Genomic DNA, 16105 nt, shown 5'->3' on the forward strand with positions numbered 1-16105 from the left:
ACACATGCACATGTAGACTTTTAGGGGCTCTTTGGTTTTAACACATTTATTTATTTATTTGACCTGGCAAAGAGAAGATTCAAGGGAGACAGTCAGAACTATGGGATAGGGGCATAGTCAAAACTGAGCAGACCCTTCTTAAAAGAAAATACATTCAGAATTAATAAAATGAAGTACTTTGTATCAATAACTGGGCTTGGAAGTATTACATTATCAGTAAACGCTGATTTCACTGTACACATGCAAATTGATGAAAAAAATATTTCCATCAATGGTAATAGGAATTTACAAATAGGCAACATAAAAAAAATGCTGCTTGAGAACTTCTTAGAGTTTGATTTAAGGATATTTACTTTGTAAATTTTGACATGTGATGTTGACAATTTGTGTTTTAATGGTTCTAAAACTTTAACTTTTTGAATCTCAGAGTCTACTGTCCTTAAATAACTATTTTCTGACTCCCTATAATTTCCCACAACTGTGAAAATTTAAATAGATAAAAATAGGCTTAAAATCCATAATAATGTTCAACTGTGAAAATCTGTATTGATGAAATAGAAAAAATGCAAAAATAAACATTGATATTATCTGTCAATTTATTAAAAAAATCAAATTCTGCCAAGTCTACCAATAATTAAGTATTGTATGTTTGTATATACAATATAGATATAATACATTCAGACACATATATCGATATAACCTAGTGTGTTAAAGCACTCTACAGAATATAGAAAGAAAGAAAGAAGTCCCTGCACCAAAGCGTGATGGCAGAGCACAGTCATCTTGTAGAATTTTATTCAAATTTCAGATACAGATACAGATACAGATCTGACTATAACAGATGGGTTATTAAATTATTGATTATTAGCCAAATTCTGCAGTTCTTATTTAGGTAAAAAACTAGTTTATGTTAATAGGCATAAGTTGCAAAAGTTAATGGGAATTTCACCTGACTAAGGACTGCACAATTTAGCCTTATATTCAGTTATGAGTTATTTCTTTACAGGCCACTGATTCTGGAATTCCCAAACAATCTGCAAGTTTAGTTCTTAGCATCACTGTGGAAGATGTGAATGACAACCCTCCAGTGTTCCTACAGAAATCTTTTAATGTGACTGTGAAAGAGAATGAGCCTCCAAGTGTGGTATGTAAACTGAAGACAAAATCTTTCTTTGTGGGATTATTTTCTTTATATAAAGCATAGAAGTGCTGCCTTATCCTTGGTGGACTTGGATACCTGCCTTACTGATATTAATTAGAGATTCGTAAGACTCAGGGGGAAAGGTATCTCATTAGAAATCAGCAAGGATTCTGCCACATCTCAGTCATCTGCATTGCAGTAGATTGTGTTGCCACTCTAGCAGTACTGGAGAATTCCATATCAATAATTAAGGCAGTAAATGTAATACATTTAAAATATAAAATCCTGCAAACCATTTGGTCAATCGGTTACTGTATTAATTATGCTCTGTTTTTTTTCCTGTCTAGATTTTGAATGTGACAGCAACAGATAAAGACACAGGTTACAATGCTATTATTCATTATGGCATAACTGAAGCAACTTCATTTTATGTCGGAGAACTTTCTGGACATATTACAACCCTGCAGCCTCTGGATTATGAAAATTGTGCCCAACACACAATTGTACTGAAAGCTTTCAATCCTGGAGATCCACATTTCCAGGATACAGCAAATGTTACAGGTAGAGAAAACTTACCTCAGAGAATTTACCCCAGTTTTTGCTGTAAACTTTTCCAAGGCTTCTACGCATAGACACATAATTGTAAGCCATGTATAAAGTCTTCTTTAGTAACATCAACCCGCTAAAGTAAAATATTTTAGTTGATGGCAATGGGATTTTGACTTGAGTTAGCTGAAATATTTTTCAAAACAAGCTTTTGTCCAAAACAAATTTTTTTTTTCAAAAACAAAACTTTTCTCAACGAATAGTCATTACTGCTTCGGTTGATATCAGTGGGAACTACTGAGTGCTCAACACTTCTGGAAATCAGGTCATGTGATTCTGGTAAGTGTACTGCTGATTATTGTATGAAACAGAAGCTGTTGGACATCCAAAGAGACGTACAAAATCCTGCCTTACAACTTTTTAATGCCCCCATGTACTCCTTAATTAAACTTTTATTTTAGGTGTACACAGAACTGAATAGATCCATGAGACCAGGCAATTTGATACAGAAATAGAGCACTAGATCCTTAGCTTGTGTAAATCGACATAGCTCCAAGATCGTTCAATGAAGCTACACTGATTTACACCCGCTAAGAATCTGGCCCATAGTCATTTAGACTAAACTCACATTTTCATTTGTCTATATATCCTTTCATTTAGTTAACGTGGAAGATGTAAATGAAGAAGGACCCAGATTTGACAGGCCTTCATACTACAAGATTCTTCAAGACAATTCAACGGCTGGCATGATGGTAATAGATATCAATGCAACAGATGAAAGCAAAGGTTTTGATGAAGGCATTTACTACAATCTAACAGGTACAGTGGAAATAACCACCTCTGGCATGAATTGCTGTAGTCTTGCTAGCACTAATATACTTCTTAAAATTTTGCAACTGGAGTGGAGACTTTTGGAAGGAAAAGCACAATGAAATTGTGCATCTGTAACATCCATTCTGAGGCATATGTAACGGGATAATCTTAAAGGCCCGATCCTGGGAGCCCTCTGTTCATAAAACTCCCATTGAAATTCAATGAAAAATTATTATTATTAATACATTTTTATATTATAATAGCACCCCGAGACCCCAGTCAGGATCAGGGTCTCCATTGTATCAGGTGCTGTAAAAACAAATTGATAGACATGGAGTGAAATCCTGGCTCTACTGAATTAAATAGGAGTTTTGCGACCAACTTAATTGCGGCCACGATTTCACCCATGCCCCCTGTCTCACAGAGTTTCACAATCTAATTAAATACGAGATACAACAAGTGAATTTAGCTACAAACCAAGGAGGAGGAAGTTAATGATTATAGGCTTTTAATGGTGGTTCCATAAGATAACTGTAACTATGGTATTTATATGGCCCCCATCACCATAGTATCGGAGTACCTCACAATTTGTAATGTATTTATCTTTCCAGCATCCCTGTAAGGTAGGGAAGTGCTATTATCTCCATTTTACAGAGAATGAGAAAAGTCATAGAGAGACTAGGACCTAGAGCCTCAAAGATATTTAGATTCGTAAGTCCCACTGAGATCAGTAGGAGGTAGGTGCCTAACACTCATGCTGGAAACCTGGGGACTTTGGCCCCCCACTTTTTAACAAAAGAAATATAAGCACAGAATTAATGTCCCCCACATATTCCCCCCCCCACACACACCCGCAAAATAATATATTCTGCCAGAGAGGCACTGCAGTTACACCTTTTGCCCATCAGGGGCTGCTGTGGCACTAGAAGATAGGGCAGGTGGCTCACTGCCAGAGCATCAGCCGCCACTGAGAGGGAGGAGGCACTTTGGCCTTCCCCCCAACACACACTTCTACAAAGGTTTTGGCTCCTTTGGTACCTAAACATCCTTGAGGATCTGGGCTTAAGCTACTTACCAAGGGTCACACAGGAAGTGTGTGGCAGAGCACAGACTTAAATTCAAGTCTCTGAAGTCCTAAGCTAGTGCCCTAATTGCTGGACCATCATCTCAGTATGCATCACTTAATGCCTCTGAATCATTTAAACTTTCCATTTTAATTATCATTTTAAAAATACCCTATTTTATACCTTCATGTCTGTCACATCACCCACTTCTCCTTTGAATAGGTGATCCTGGGTGAACTGGATCATCTATAGGTGATCCTGAGTGCACTGCCTCTGAGTTCAATACTTTACTTACTTACTTACTTATTTCTGCCTTCCTTCCATAGAGATTTTCTCCAACCACACATCTACCTTGCATTATTAGTCCCCTTCCTTTAACCGAAAGAAATACCAACCCTACAAGTTCCTCAGATGATGGAAAATAATCATAATACTTAGCTCATCTATGAATTCCCCCTCACCCCCTTGGTTGCCTGTCTTTGTAGGAGTGTGAAGCCCCAGAGGGTTTTCCCATTCTCTCTGCTGCTCTCCAGAAGGCAGGGCTGGGTCTATGTAGAAGCAAGGTGGCAGAAAACCCATTGGTCCATTATGATGCAAATATTCTGATGTCATTGTGATCTGGGGCTATAATGGTGCCATGGAGGCCTGCCCATTCGCAAACCCCTTACTGAGTTATTTCACCTTTCCCTTGCCTCCCCATCCCATCCATTTTCACCACTTTCTGTTTTCACTTGGGGATCTAGGATAGAACAGGTTGGCTCCATTGGAAGTTTCCTATAGCCATATTTCTCTCTCCGTAGGTGGGAATTTTGAAGGCCTTTTTAAGATTTCAAGTATCATGGGACAGATCACTTTGACAAGAGACATAGTGAAACAAATTACCACTGTGCAGTATTCTTTGATGGTCACAGCAACAGACTCAGGTCTTCCACCTCTTTCAACCTCCGCCAAGGTACTGAACAATATTGCCTTAGCCAGTGCTCACCCAGAATATTCAACAAGTTGCTTTGTTCTAAATGGAATGTCACCACACCAGAAAAAAGACCTAAGCATCTATGGGGACAGTTCAATGATAACCTGTGCTTAATGCATAGCAGCAGTCAAAAAAGCCAACCATGTTATTGCGTGCATGAGGAGTGGGATAGAAAATACTGCAAATATTATAATGCCATTATATACATACATGGCATGCCCCCACCTAACAAAAATAGGAGGAGTGCAGGACACAGGGGATGAAAATGAGAGAAATGAGACTTCTTTTTGGGATCTAAAGATTGGGACCGTTTAACTGAGAGGACCAAATAAGAGGGAACATGGTGGAGGTATCTAAAATAATGAACAGGAGTAGGTAAATCAAGTATTCATATTTACCCTCTCATTATACAAGAAGAGGGGCATTCAATTAGATTGTTAGGCAACAAATTTAAACCCAGCAAAAGGAAATACTCTTTTATTCAATGTTCATAAGCCAGTGTAACTCATTGACACAAAATATTGTTGAGGATAAGAGTTTAACAGGATTCAGAAAAGGATTGAACATTTGTATGGATAAAAACATGCATGGTTACATTAAACAGAATTCAAAAATATAGAATCATAAGCCCTCATTCTTCAGGGAACAGGACAGCAACTAACTGATGGAGTTTAAACCTAAACCCCAGTTAAAGATGAGCAGCCAGTAGGCTCTGTCTGTACATAACTTGTAGCCATTTTTTCATAAAACAAAGTATCTTAAAATAACTAATATATTCTAAAATATTTATATTTTTAAGTCTCTCCTCATGCTCTACAAATTCCAGTGGAAGAGTTTATTAGAAGTCCTGTCACACAAATCAATACCCCTTTCCTTGAGCTGTTTAGCCAACTGAGCTATCTGATGTGTGCTTTATTATCTGAAATCCCTCTATATAATTAGAAAAATCATACTGGTGAACTAAATTAATCATCAGGCTGGTACCTCACTTACTCAAATTACCTTCAAGAGATTAACATGTCAAACAACATATAACAATATCAGCTGTTGCTCTGTTTTTTAATCATTGACATGTTGCTAGACTATTTTACCACTGCAAAATGATAAAAGAAAATGTTTGCATTGAAAACCTAGTCACACTACTGTTGGGTTTTTCCTCCCAGGTGTCAGTGATGATTGCCCCCATCAACACTTCATTCCCAGTGTTCTCTGCAGTAGTCTACCAGCCTGACGCTCTGAGTGAGAAAGCATTAGCAGGGACATTCGTAATACAGATCAGTGTGCTGTATAAGAGTCCTGTAATATACACCATTATATCAGGCAATGAAAAGGGTAAGCTGTTTATATGAAGTCACTAAATAAAGGTAGGTTTGTGATAAAGAAGCTCCTCCACAACCCATCAAAATACTCTGCTGATTCCCTCCCCCTTTTCTGTGTGTGGATGTTTCTCTCTCTCTCATTCTCTGTGTTTGTTTCTCTTTTTATAAAGCATTTCGGATGAAATCCTAGCCCTGTTGAACTCAGTGGCAAAACTCCCATTTACTTCAATGGGACCAGGAGTTCATTGGAACACAGAAATTGCCACACTGGATCAGACTAGCAGTCCACGTAGTCAAGTATCCTGTCTCTGGTAGTGGCAAGCACCAGATGCTTTCAAGGAAGGTGTAAGAACCTTGCAAAGCAGATGTGGGGTAATTTGTCTCCCACATTAGGTTCCATCGTGATCTCTAATAAAGAAGGGTTTAAGCCTTCAAGTGCAAGATTGACTATGCCTTCCAAATTGTTTGTTGTCATTAATTGTGATAATTTTGGATATTCTTGATATCTGTCTAAATCCATATTTCACCCTTAGAGCTTGTCTAGATGAGCCGTTAGTGCTCAGTAAGCTTGGGTGTAAATCGACTGTGGTCTGCCATGCACTAACCGGTCATGGGCATCCTGCTAGTGTGCACTAAAAGTTTCCTAGGGGCACGCTGACTTCCTGTTTCAAAGTGAAGTAGATCAAAACGCACTAGGGAACTTTTAGTCTGCAGTACCGGGTCCACATGGACAGTTAGTGCACAGCACAATAGGGAGCTGTAGGTTTACAGCCCAGCATGCCATGCACTATCTGTTTGTCTTGACAGGCCCTAAGTGTTCTTTTTGGAAGGCACTATAACAAGTGAATTTTCTGTGATGGTTTGCATAATAAGACCTGTATCTCTAGGATAGTTTCAAAAGTTGAGAAAATGGTACATAGTGTAATCTGTGTTTTCTTTCTTAGGTTACTTTAGTATTGATCAGTTTAGTGGCATAATAAGAACAACAAAGAACCTGACAGTAGAAGAGTTTCCAATCCTCTTTATCGTGCAAGCAATAGATTCATCTGAGCCCAACATCTACAGTGAAGCTTCTGTGCAAGTGACAGTCATTGATGAAAATGATTTCCCTCCTGTTTTCCCATCCTCTTTGCTTGAAGCAACACTACAAGAGGTGAGAAAATGTTATCCCCCAAACAATGAAATGTTGTCCTTTGCGCTGAATATTAATGTGCTAGTAAACATCCAATGAGGGGAAAAGACTCAAAATGTTGTCTTGACATGTGATAATATAGTTGACGCTGAAAACTCCAGCACATAAAGAGAAGTACATGGAAACATAAACACATTGAGGAAACAATGATCTTTCGCTAACGGGACTCCACTGAAAGAAAACATCAAACCCTTCTTGCACATGGGTTTGCCCTTAGAGCTTGCTCTTGCACCTTCTCAACCTATTTAGGGAACTGTTGGGCTGCAGATACTTGCTTTGACTTTTCTCTGCCTCCTGCAGTGAATAAGAAGGAAGACTCCATTAAAATAGCTCTTTCCCCTCTGCTTTCTCCAGCAGTATCCATTATGATTTATCTTGCTCATAAACTAACAGCAGTGTTCCAAGCAAACCAGATTTCTGATTTAGTCTGTCACTAAACTCCTTTTTGCCTGCCAAGAAAGCCACATTTTAATTCTGAAAATGAATCCAGCTCAATATTTCAACTAGTGATTTGCTTTTTTTCAATAACACCTCAGTACCTTTCAGCGTCCAGCTATAAAAAAATAAAATAAAGCATATCAAGGCTATTTTGATATATGCTGTGATGCTAAGATTAACAGCAGGCCCATACAGATTCCCTTTAAGGAACACAGCCAATATGAAACCTGCTCAGTTTCCAAAATTGACTTAAAACTTTATTTAGCTACTATACCTGCCACTGACCCATCTGCTAATTTTGGGGTAGGGTGGGGGTTACAATCACATTTTCCAACCTCCCCAAAAAAGTATACAATTGTCTGCCATATTTCTGTGTGAAAGACTCACACAGAGGGAACTGACTAACTAGGCACCTCCCACTGGCTTCAGTGGCTTTGGATCAGGCCTTAACTGAAAGAATGAAATTGACTGTGCACAATGTGCTGTCAAAGGAACAACAACAACAAAAAATTAGTAAAAAAGCTGAAATTACATAAAAATGTTTTTATTTATTTATCTTTCAGTTATAAGTAAAATTGCTAGGCAAACAATATTCAGAAGCAGTGTGATTCTTCAGCTGACAGTATTCCTTTAATTTCAGAAAGATGGGGGCAGAGGCTGTTGAGTTTCTCCTTAAGACAAAGCCACACATGTTGCTCTAGAAATTATTCATATTTAAAACAGGAAAAGGCAGCTAATCAAAACATCTTTGACCATTTCCCTCTATTCTGTATTGACAGAATTCAACTTCTACCCAAATCATTCAGCTGAAGGCTCAAGATAATGATACAGGTAGAAACGGTTTTCTCACATACGGCATTCTGAGTGGAGATAGACAGAAATTCAGGATAGATGAAGCTACTGGGATTCTTTACTCCACTGTTCCTGTTGATTATGAAGAGGGACCTACGAAGTATCAGGTTTGCTTTAAACTGCCACTTCAAGTTTTTCCCTATTCCGATTTCTTGATTTAACCCCAGGGTAATCAATGAGATTTTGTTTTGTTTTGGTTCAGATGGGTTTGAACATTTTATGTATCATGTGTCTTTACTTAATATCTATTCAAGTCAAACACTGGTAGTACATAATAATTACTAACATAACATAAAGTAAGGCAAGGATGTTAGGTCCCACTCTGTAAAGATTTAAGCATGTAAGTAACTTAGACTTCATGTGCTGGGGCTGCCCGTGGGCATAAGGTTAAGCATGTGCTCAGATCTTTGCAGGATCAGGGCCTCAGAGATAAAAGAGCTCAAAATCAATCCATACAATTTTTTGTTGCCACATGTGTTACTTCTGTTTTCTCTTTCACCAAAAGCTAATTTACTAATACGTTAATTTGATAATAATACTTTATATATAGAAACATTTGGATGAGAAAATGTTTCAATTTTTCAGACACATTTCATGCATTGTCTTTAAGGTGACCTTGAAATGCTGGTTTTAAATTAAAAAAAATCAAAAAGCTCTTCCCATTATGCAATTGACCCAGTAGCTATATTTATGTTATTTATAGGTTGTAATATATGCTGAAGACAATGGGATCCCTGAGAAGAAAAGGGGTTATTGCACCATCATCATAAACATCATTGACATTAATGACTGCCAACCAGTGTTTGACCCAGTCAATACGCTCAGTGTTACGGAAAATGCACCTGTAGGATTCATTGTTGGAAAAGTCACTGCAACAGACAGAGATGAGGGAGATAATGCCTTTGTTCTGTATAATCTTATAGGTAACAAGCAATTCTCTTATGGAAACAACTATCTAATTTTGATTCATAATGTCCACTCTCCTGTGAGCATCAACAGCATTATATTTAGAGTCTTTTAGCTCCTCACTATTTAATCCAAATATATATATTACCAATTTACAACTCTACTGTCTTTTTACAATGCTCAAACTGATTGAGTAGCAATTGTTGTTTGTACTGAAATTTTGCTCACTTTTAAATCATGCTACTAACTGCAGTTAAAAATAACCTTTCATCCACCTGAAAAAAACCTCTTTTTTATTCTGAAAACTCTTAACTGATCTGCCACATAAACTGTAATCAACATGATTCATTTTGGTAGAAAGAACACTTTTAATACACGCTGTGTCAGCTTCTGTGTGTTGAGGAAAGGGTTGAGGCCTGATTCTCCCCTGGTAGAACCTTGGCATTCCTACTTGTGCAGAAGGGGTGTCAAATGCTACCAAACCAGAATTCTCTACTCATACTTGTGGATTCTGGGCATTTTACACTCAGTTTGAAAAGGTGTAAAGGATGCCACAAGAGAATCAGCCCTGGCAATGTTTTTTCCCCTTTGTTGGGAGAACGAGTGCACGTGTGTTCAGCTTATTTTTTCATATTGTCTCTTTATTTCCTATATGCACAAAGTTCCTACTATGGCTTTGAACAAGTGTGGGCAAAAAGCAGTAAAAACCACAGCAAAGTTTCCTCTAATATAGCAGTACGATGGCCAGATCAACTGCAAAACAGCTCTGTTTTCAAGTTCCTAACCAGACTTCAGTTTGTCTGTGTTGAATAAATCTTTCTGAAAGCCATTGAGATTTTTCTGTAGCATGTTTTGGTTGTCAAAAATAATAAATCACCTCCTCTCCAGGTATGTGCGTCACTCACCTGCCTGGACTAAGAATCAACTGAGAGTCAAAGCTGCTCCTTCTTAACTAAATGGGATAAGTATAGACTCAGGCCACTACCAATCCAGCAGTACAAAGAAGGTGGAAAGCATTAGGAGTGTGACTGAGGAAAGAGGCATGTCTGGAGCACTGCTATGGCTCAGCAATCCCTGGCTGTTGTAATGGTCCTTGGAAGCTGTTGCAGACAGCAAACTTGGAGCAACATTGAGGCTCTAAGTTATTTCTTGAGACTGAACAGTGACCGGCAAGCTGAAGGTCAGGAAACTGTAATGATGGCTGATAGCCCTCTTTGTACCCTCCAGATCCCCTGGGCTGCACTGGTCCAGAATAGCTAGTTTTCAGGATTTGGCCCAAGGTGTCCAATATATTGGCATGAATTGTCCAACAGCAGTTGCCCTTTATTGTCCTCCCTTTAGGTATCTTTAAGCATGGAGCTATTTTTGGAGCTACAAATAATGTGAGTGAAATGAATATCTGTGATGGGAACCAAGAGAACAGGTCAATAGATACTGCATAGAAACCAGCTCAACGAATGATGTTGAGCTGGTGTCTATGCAGTATCTGTTGACCTGTTCTCTTGGTTCCCATCACAGATATTCATTTCACTCACATTATTTGTTTAGTTCATATCTTTACCATTTCTACTGCATTACCTTGATTGTGTGAAATGGAGGATTGCTTTCAGAGCAAGAAAGATGTTAACAGCTGACTGGAGAGTGTTGCCAGCTACCTGCCTCTCAGACAGTATTAATGTATAATGTTTCCTTGAATGTACCCTAGGTGGTGATGGAAATATATTTGAAATAGATGAAGTACATGGGAACATTAAGGTAAAGAATTCCCCAGACTATGAAGCCCTGAACAGATACATCCTTACAGTGAACGCATGCAACAATAAATCTGCCCCTTTCTATCAGGTAAGAGCATTTTTATAATATATGGGAACATTACCGCTCAAAGCAAGTCTAGACCACATAGCTCGCCCGCAACAAAGACTAGTGGAGCTGCTCCAGTGCTAAAGCAGTTGGTGGGGCTGTGAGGCATTGAAAATGTTATGATCTTAAGCAAAGAATCTCCCACTGCCCCACTCACTGCCTTTCACGGTTAAGCATTCTAGGTCAACTTCTCAAAGCACATCCAAATGATATAAACTTCTAATTTATCATTAATACATTTTTTACCTTTATAGTAAATATTAAGGGTCATAAATTCTTTGACTTTGAATAAGGAATTACCAGCCCATCACTGGTGATTTATAAATCAAGATTGATATGTTTCTAAAAGATCTGCTCTAGGAATTATTTTGGGGAAGTTCTATGGTCTGTGTTATACAGGAGGGCAGACTAGATGATTACAGTGTGGCTTTGGAATCTATTAATCAGAAAATTTGGAGGGTGGATGTGGCCAAAGGGACAGATTCTCCTCTCATACTGACTTGCGACCAGTGTAAGTACAGTGACTTGAATGGAGTTACTCCTGATTTCACAGTGTTAAGTGGGAAGAGAATCAGATCTTAGCATTGGCTCAAATGTTTGAATAGTTATTATAAAGTACAACTGTTTAAAGCAGCACAGAAAGGGCCTGTCCACATATTCATGTTATGGGTCAGATTCTGCCACCTATATTCATGATTGATGAGTAGTATCTTACGCCACAACTAGTCCCATGGGGATGAATGTCAGAATGAGGGCCTACATTATTTCCCAACCAACCTCTGCTGGGGAAGAGGATTGCTTGTGTTGCTATTAATTAGCATAGTAATTACACTATTTTTCAAACCACCAAATACTGATCTCCAGATCAGTGAAAATTAATTTGCAGCAAATCTTTCCAGTTCTATAGTATCTATTTTTAATTTTGAAAAGCTATAATATAAACATTAAAAAAAAATAGCAACACTTTGCCCTCATCCTCACCTAGCATCTGAGGTATGGTATGCTGTCCCCATACATCACATCATGTCATGTCTTATTCACTCAGAATGCTATAGACCTTTCACAATGTAGAATCCAACAGCTCCTGTAAATGTGTTGCCTCTTCTCATATCCATGTCCTGTGTTGATCTTGAATGTAGAATTCTGTGAAATGAATAAAGAAATTAAAGCTATGCTAATATTATACCACAGGGTTCTTTGGATTCTAATTTGTGTTTACTGTTGCAAGCAAGGATAAAAGTCATCTTTATGCTCATTCTAAGCATATCTGAAATCATTTTGTTTTCCAGGCAAATACTACTGTCACTGTTGTAGTGGCTGATATAAATGATAATGCTCCAGAATTCACTGAGGACTCCTATTTTGCTGCAATAAACATGACTAATCCTGTAGCAGCTCATGTCATTACTGTGAAAGCCACAGACAAAGATCAGGTGACTGTTAGTTTTTAATTTTAAGACTGTTGTAAGATTTTCTCCATCCAAAATGGGGAATCAGGATTCCTGAATTCATTTCTGACACTGACTCACTCTGTGATTTTGGGCAAGTCATTTAACTGAGCTGTACTTTTGTTTCCTCCTTTGCAATATATGGGTTACACCGATCTCACAGAAGTGTTCTGCGGCTTAATTAATTAGTGTTTGTACAGTTATTTGGACTCCTCAGATGAAAGATAATAGAAAAGTGAAAAATACTGAATATGGAGTATGTACCCTCCAGACTCTCATAGAATCATAGAAGATATGGGTTGGAAGAGACTTCAAAAGGTCATCTAGTCCAACCCCCTGCTCAAAGCAGGACCAACACCAACTAAATCATCCCAGACAGGGCTTTGTCAAGCCAGGCCTTAAAAACCTCTAAGGATGGAGATTCCACCACCTCCCTAGGTAACCCATTCCAGAGCGTCACAACCCTCCTAGTGAAATAGGGTTTCCTAATATCCAACCTAGACCTCCCCCACTGCAGCTTGAGACCATTGCTCCTTGTTCAGTCATCTGCCACCACTAAGAACAGCCGAGCTTCATCCTCTTTGAAACCCCACTTCAAGTAACTGAAGGCTGCTATCAAATCCCCCCTCACTCTTCTCTACTGCAGACTAAATAATCCCAGTTCCCTCAGCCTCTCCTCATAAATCATGTGCCCCAGCCCCCGATCATTTTCATTGCCCTCTGCTGGACTCTCTCCAATTTGTCCACATCCTATCTGTAGTGGGGGGCCCAAAACTGGACACAATACTCCAGATGTGGCCTGACCAGTGCCAAATAGAGGGAATAATCACTTCCCTCGATCCGTTGGCAGTGCTCCTACTAATGCAGCCCAATATGCCATACGCCTTCTTGGCAACAAGGGCACACGCTCCACAAGTATCCTCAAAATATTTTACACTGCATACCCAACTACTGTTCACTGTGTTGCTACTCCCAGGAACACCAGTCCTGAGAGTAATACTTCCACAAATAGTTGCATTTGATCTATGCATTTCTAGTGCACTTATCACTGTGCACAGTGAGTGGTATTGGCCAGTCTGCTAGCTCAGCATAGCAACATCATTCCTGAACATACCCCTTTCAGGAGAGGGAACTTCCAGAAGTGCCATCAAAAGAAATATCAGTGGCTGTTGCCTCCCTATTTGATGGGGTACAGATCTGGTCAAACTATGTATCTCCAGCTCTAACTTACTAATAAAACTAAAGGCTCTGTTTTGCTATGTTCCTTCTCATTTATTTTCTTCTTCTTTTATTTATAAATACTTTTTAACTCTCAGTGTGAATGTAATGGTCATGAAAGATACTGGGGTTGACAGCTGGAGAGACTCAAGTCCTCTCTTAATGGACAGAACAGGAACAAGGGAGTTGGCAATGCAATCTTCTTCCACACACTCCTGACCAAGGGTGTCGGGGAGAGAGAGTAGTTCAGTCTCCATGTCCATTCAGTCCTTGGCCTCTCTGTGAAGATTGCCTAGAAATGTGTCAATCACCACCAGTTGTGGAAGGGGTGGTTATGTAAGCGGGGGAATAGTCCCGCTATTGTGGGGAACTTTCCTGGCTTCTGCACTACCCCGGGGAAGTGGACTAGTGAAAGGATCTGAGTCCTCACTCCCACTTCCTTTTACCCAGTGGCCTCCCTGCCCTTGAGGACTCCCCTTCCACTCTCCTGTCTGGCAGAGTCTTCGTAACCCCAACAAGGCTGGGCCCAGAATTCCTGGGGGGCTCAACCCCCAACCCTGCTGTGGTCACCTAGGACAGGGAATAGGGTTTCCCCACTCTGGGGTACTCTCTCTGCATTGGGCACTTCTCTGACCCACTGACCATTACATACAAGTTAAGTTATTTAATCAACAATTAATTTTAAAAAGAATAAGGAAAAATGGGAAAGGTTAAAGGAAACACCTCAACCCGCTCCGCGGCAGGGAACATCACAAACAGCGTCTCTGGAATGTCCGGGCAGTTCACACTCTGTTCCTTGTCAGTCCCAGGCCTTCTTCTCAGGCCCTGGCTGTGCTGCAGGGATGCTGTGGGTTGGACACTTGCTCTGGTGGTGGCCACACGCTCTCAGGCTCTAAGTGGTAGGAACCTTCTGCCCAGTGTCACCCCCGCCCTGTCGGGGTTACGATCCAAGCCTGGCCTGCAGAGCCCCTTGACTGAGGCATCTCCCTGTTCTGGGCCTGCTTCTCAGGGTCCCCCTCGCTCTCCCCAGATGCTCACCGCACCCAGCTCCGGACTGCTCCAGCCCCAGCTCCACCACTCTGCCTCTGCACTGCACTGCTCTGCCTCCAGCTCCCTGGGCTGCTTCTTTGGCCCCTCTGGCTCTGGTTGCTGCAGCTCTGCTACCAGGACAGGTCTGCTCTGCAGGCTGCTTCTGTGACTCTGCTCCCAGCACTGACCTGCTTCCTGGGCTGCTTTTCTGACCCCTCTGGCTCTGGTTGCTGCAGCTCTGCTCCCAGGGCAAGTCTGCTTTCTCTGGGCTGTGCCTCTGGCTTTGGGGCTGCAGCTCTGCTCCCAGGACAGGGTCTGCTCTCTCTGGGCTGCTTTTCTGGTCCCTCTGGATCTGGCACAGCTCTGCTCCCCAGCTTAGCTTGGCCCCCTGCTTTCTCCTTAGCTTGGCCCCATTCTGACTGACCCAGGCAAATCCAGCTCACATGGAGGATGGGACCTCCCTGGCCTCCTGACTCCCTGATTAGCCTGCCCGCCCTGTCATTCAGGCTGACCTGGAGCATTGGCCTCTCCCCATTGTTCCTGGGGGCTGTCAGTCTCAGGGTCCTGATTCTCCATCGAACCTTCCCCCTTTTTAGTACTGGGAGCTAGCAACTAAAACACCCCCCACTGAATGTTAGTAAGGGGGCAACAGTCCCCTTACAGTTAGGTCATATGGACCCCCGGCCACTGAGAACTGGACTGAGACCACCAAATCCTGTCTCAGGGATGTGTTTCTGAATTAAAGAGGCAGTTGAAAGTGCAATTTGGGATTTTTTTCTGCTCCCTCTTCTTGGTTCTTGGGAGGTATTAAAAACAAAACACTTAAATCATTTCTCTCTTCCTGTGTAGTAGTTTGAACACTTGGTGCCTGATCTGAAGCCTGCTGAAGTTAGTGGAAATACTCCTATTGTCTTCAGTAGGCTTTGGTTCAAACCCAGAGAGCCTGATGTTCAGCCATTTTAATTTGGCAGATGCGGCTTTATAAGTGGAAATAATTGTGCCTAATTCACTGTGAGTGCGAATTTACAGAAACAATTATACATTAGCATAAAATTGTGCCTGCATTGAGGCCCAGATGAAAATCACATCATCTGTATCCTGTGTTCCATCCTCATACAGAATGACCACTGACATCAAGACAGGACTCAGAGAATATGGGGCACCTCTGAGAGCTAAGAAGGACAGGGTGTGAATTCTTTTTCTTTCCCCTGTTTTTTCTTTCTCTTTCTGAGATTATTGTAAAGGAAAAAAGAGCCATAAATCTGAAACTTACTTAATGTTGATAAACACATGGTAAGTCCCAATC

At 40.5% G+C, this 16105-nt stretch overlaps 1 protein-coding gene across 1 annotated transcript in view; it reads left to right on the forward strand.

Moving 5' to 3' along the window:
* Nucleotides 1-16105, forward strand: part of LOC119853510 (protocadherin Fat 4-like) — an 83498-nt gene that overhangs the window by 52780 nt on the left and 14613 nt on the right. Inside the window, exons 24-33 of the mRNA XM_038396653.2 lie at nt 1007-1144; nt 1489-1702; nt 2348-2506; nt 4365-4516; nt 5701-5869; nt 6801-7009; nt 8266-8445; nt 9042-9261; nt 10950-11086; nt 12394-12537. Of these exons, the coding sequence (XP_038252581.1) occupies nt 1007-1144; nt 1489-1702; nt 2348-2506; nt 4365-4516; nt 5701-5869; nt 6801-7009; nt 8266-8445; nt 9042-9261; nt 10950-11086; nt 12394-12537 (1722 nt within the window). The remainder of the gene's footprint in view (nt 1-1006; nt 1145-1488; nt 1703-2347; nt 2507-4364; nt 4517-5700; nt 5870-6800; nt 7010-8265; nt 8446-9041; nt 9262-10949; nt 11087-12393; nt 12538-16105) is intronic.

The sequence above is a fragment of the Dermochelys coriacea genome, chromosome 3 (genome assembly GCF_009764565.3).
Source record: "Dermochelys coriacea isolate rDerCor1 chromosome 3, rDerCor1.pri.v4, whole genome shotgun sequence".
Taxonomy (NCBI): Eukaryota; Metazoa; Chordata; order Testudines; family Dermochelyidae; genus Dermochelys; species Dermochelys coriacea.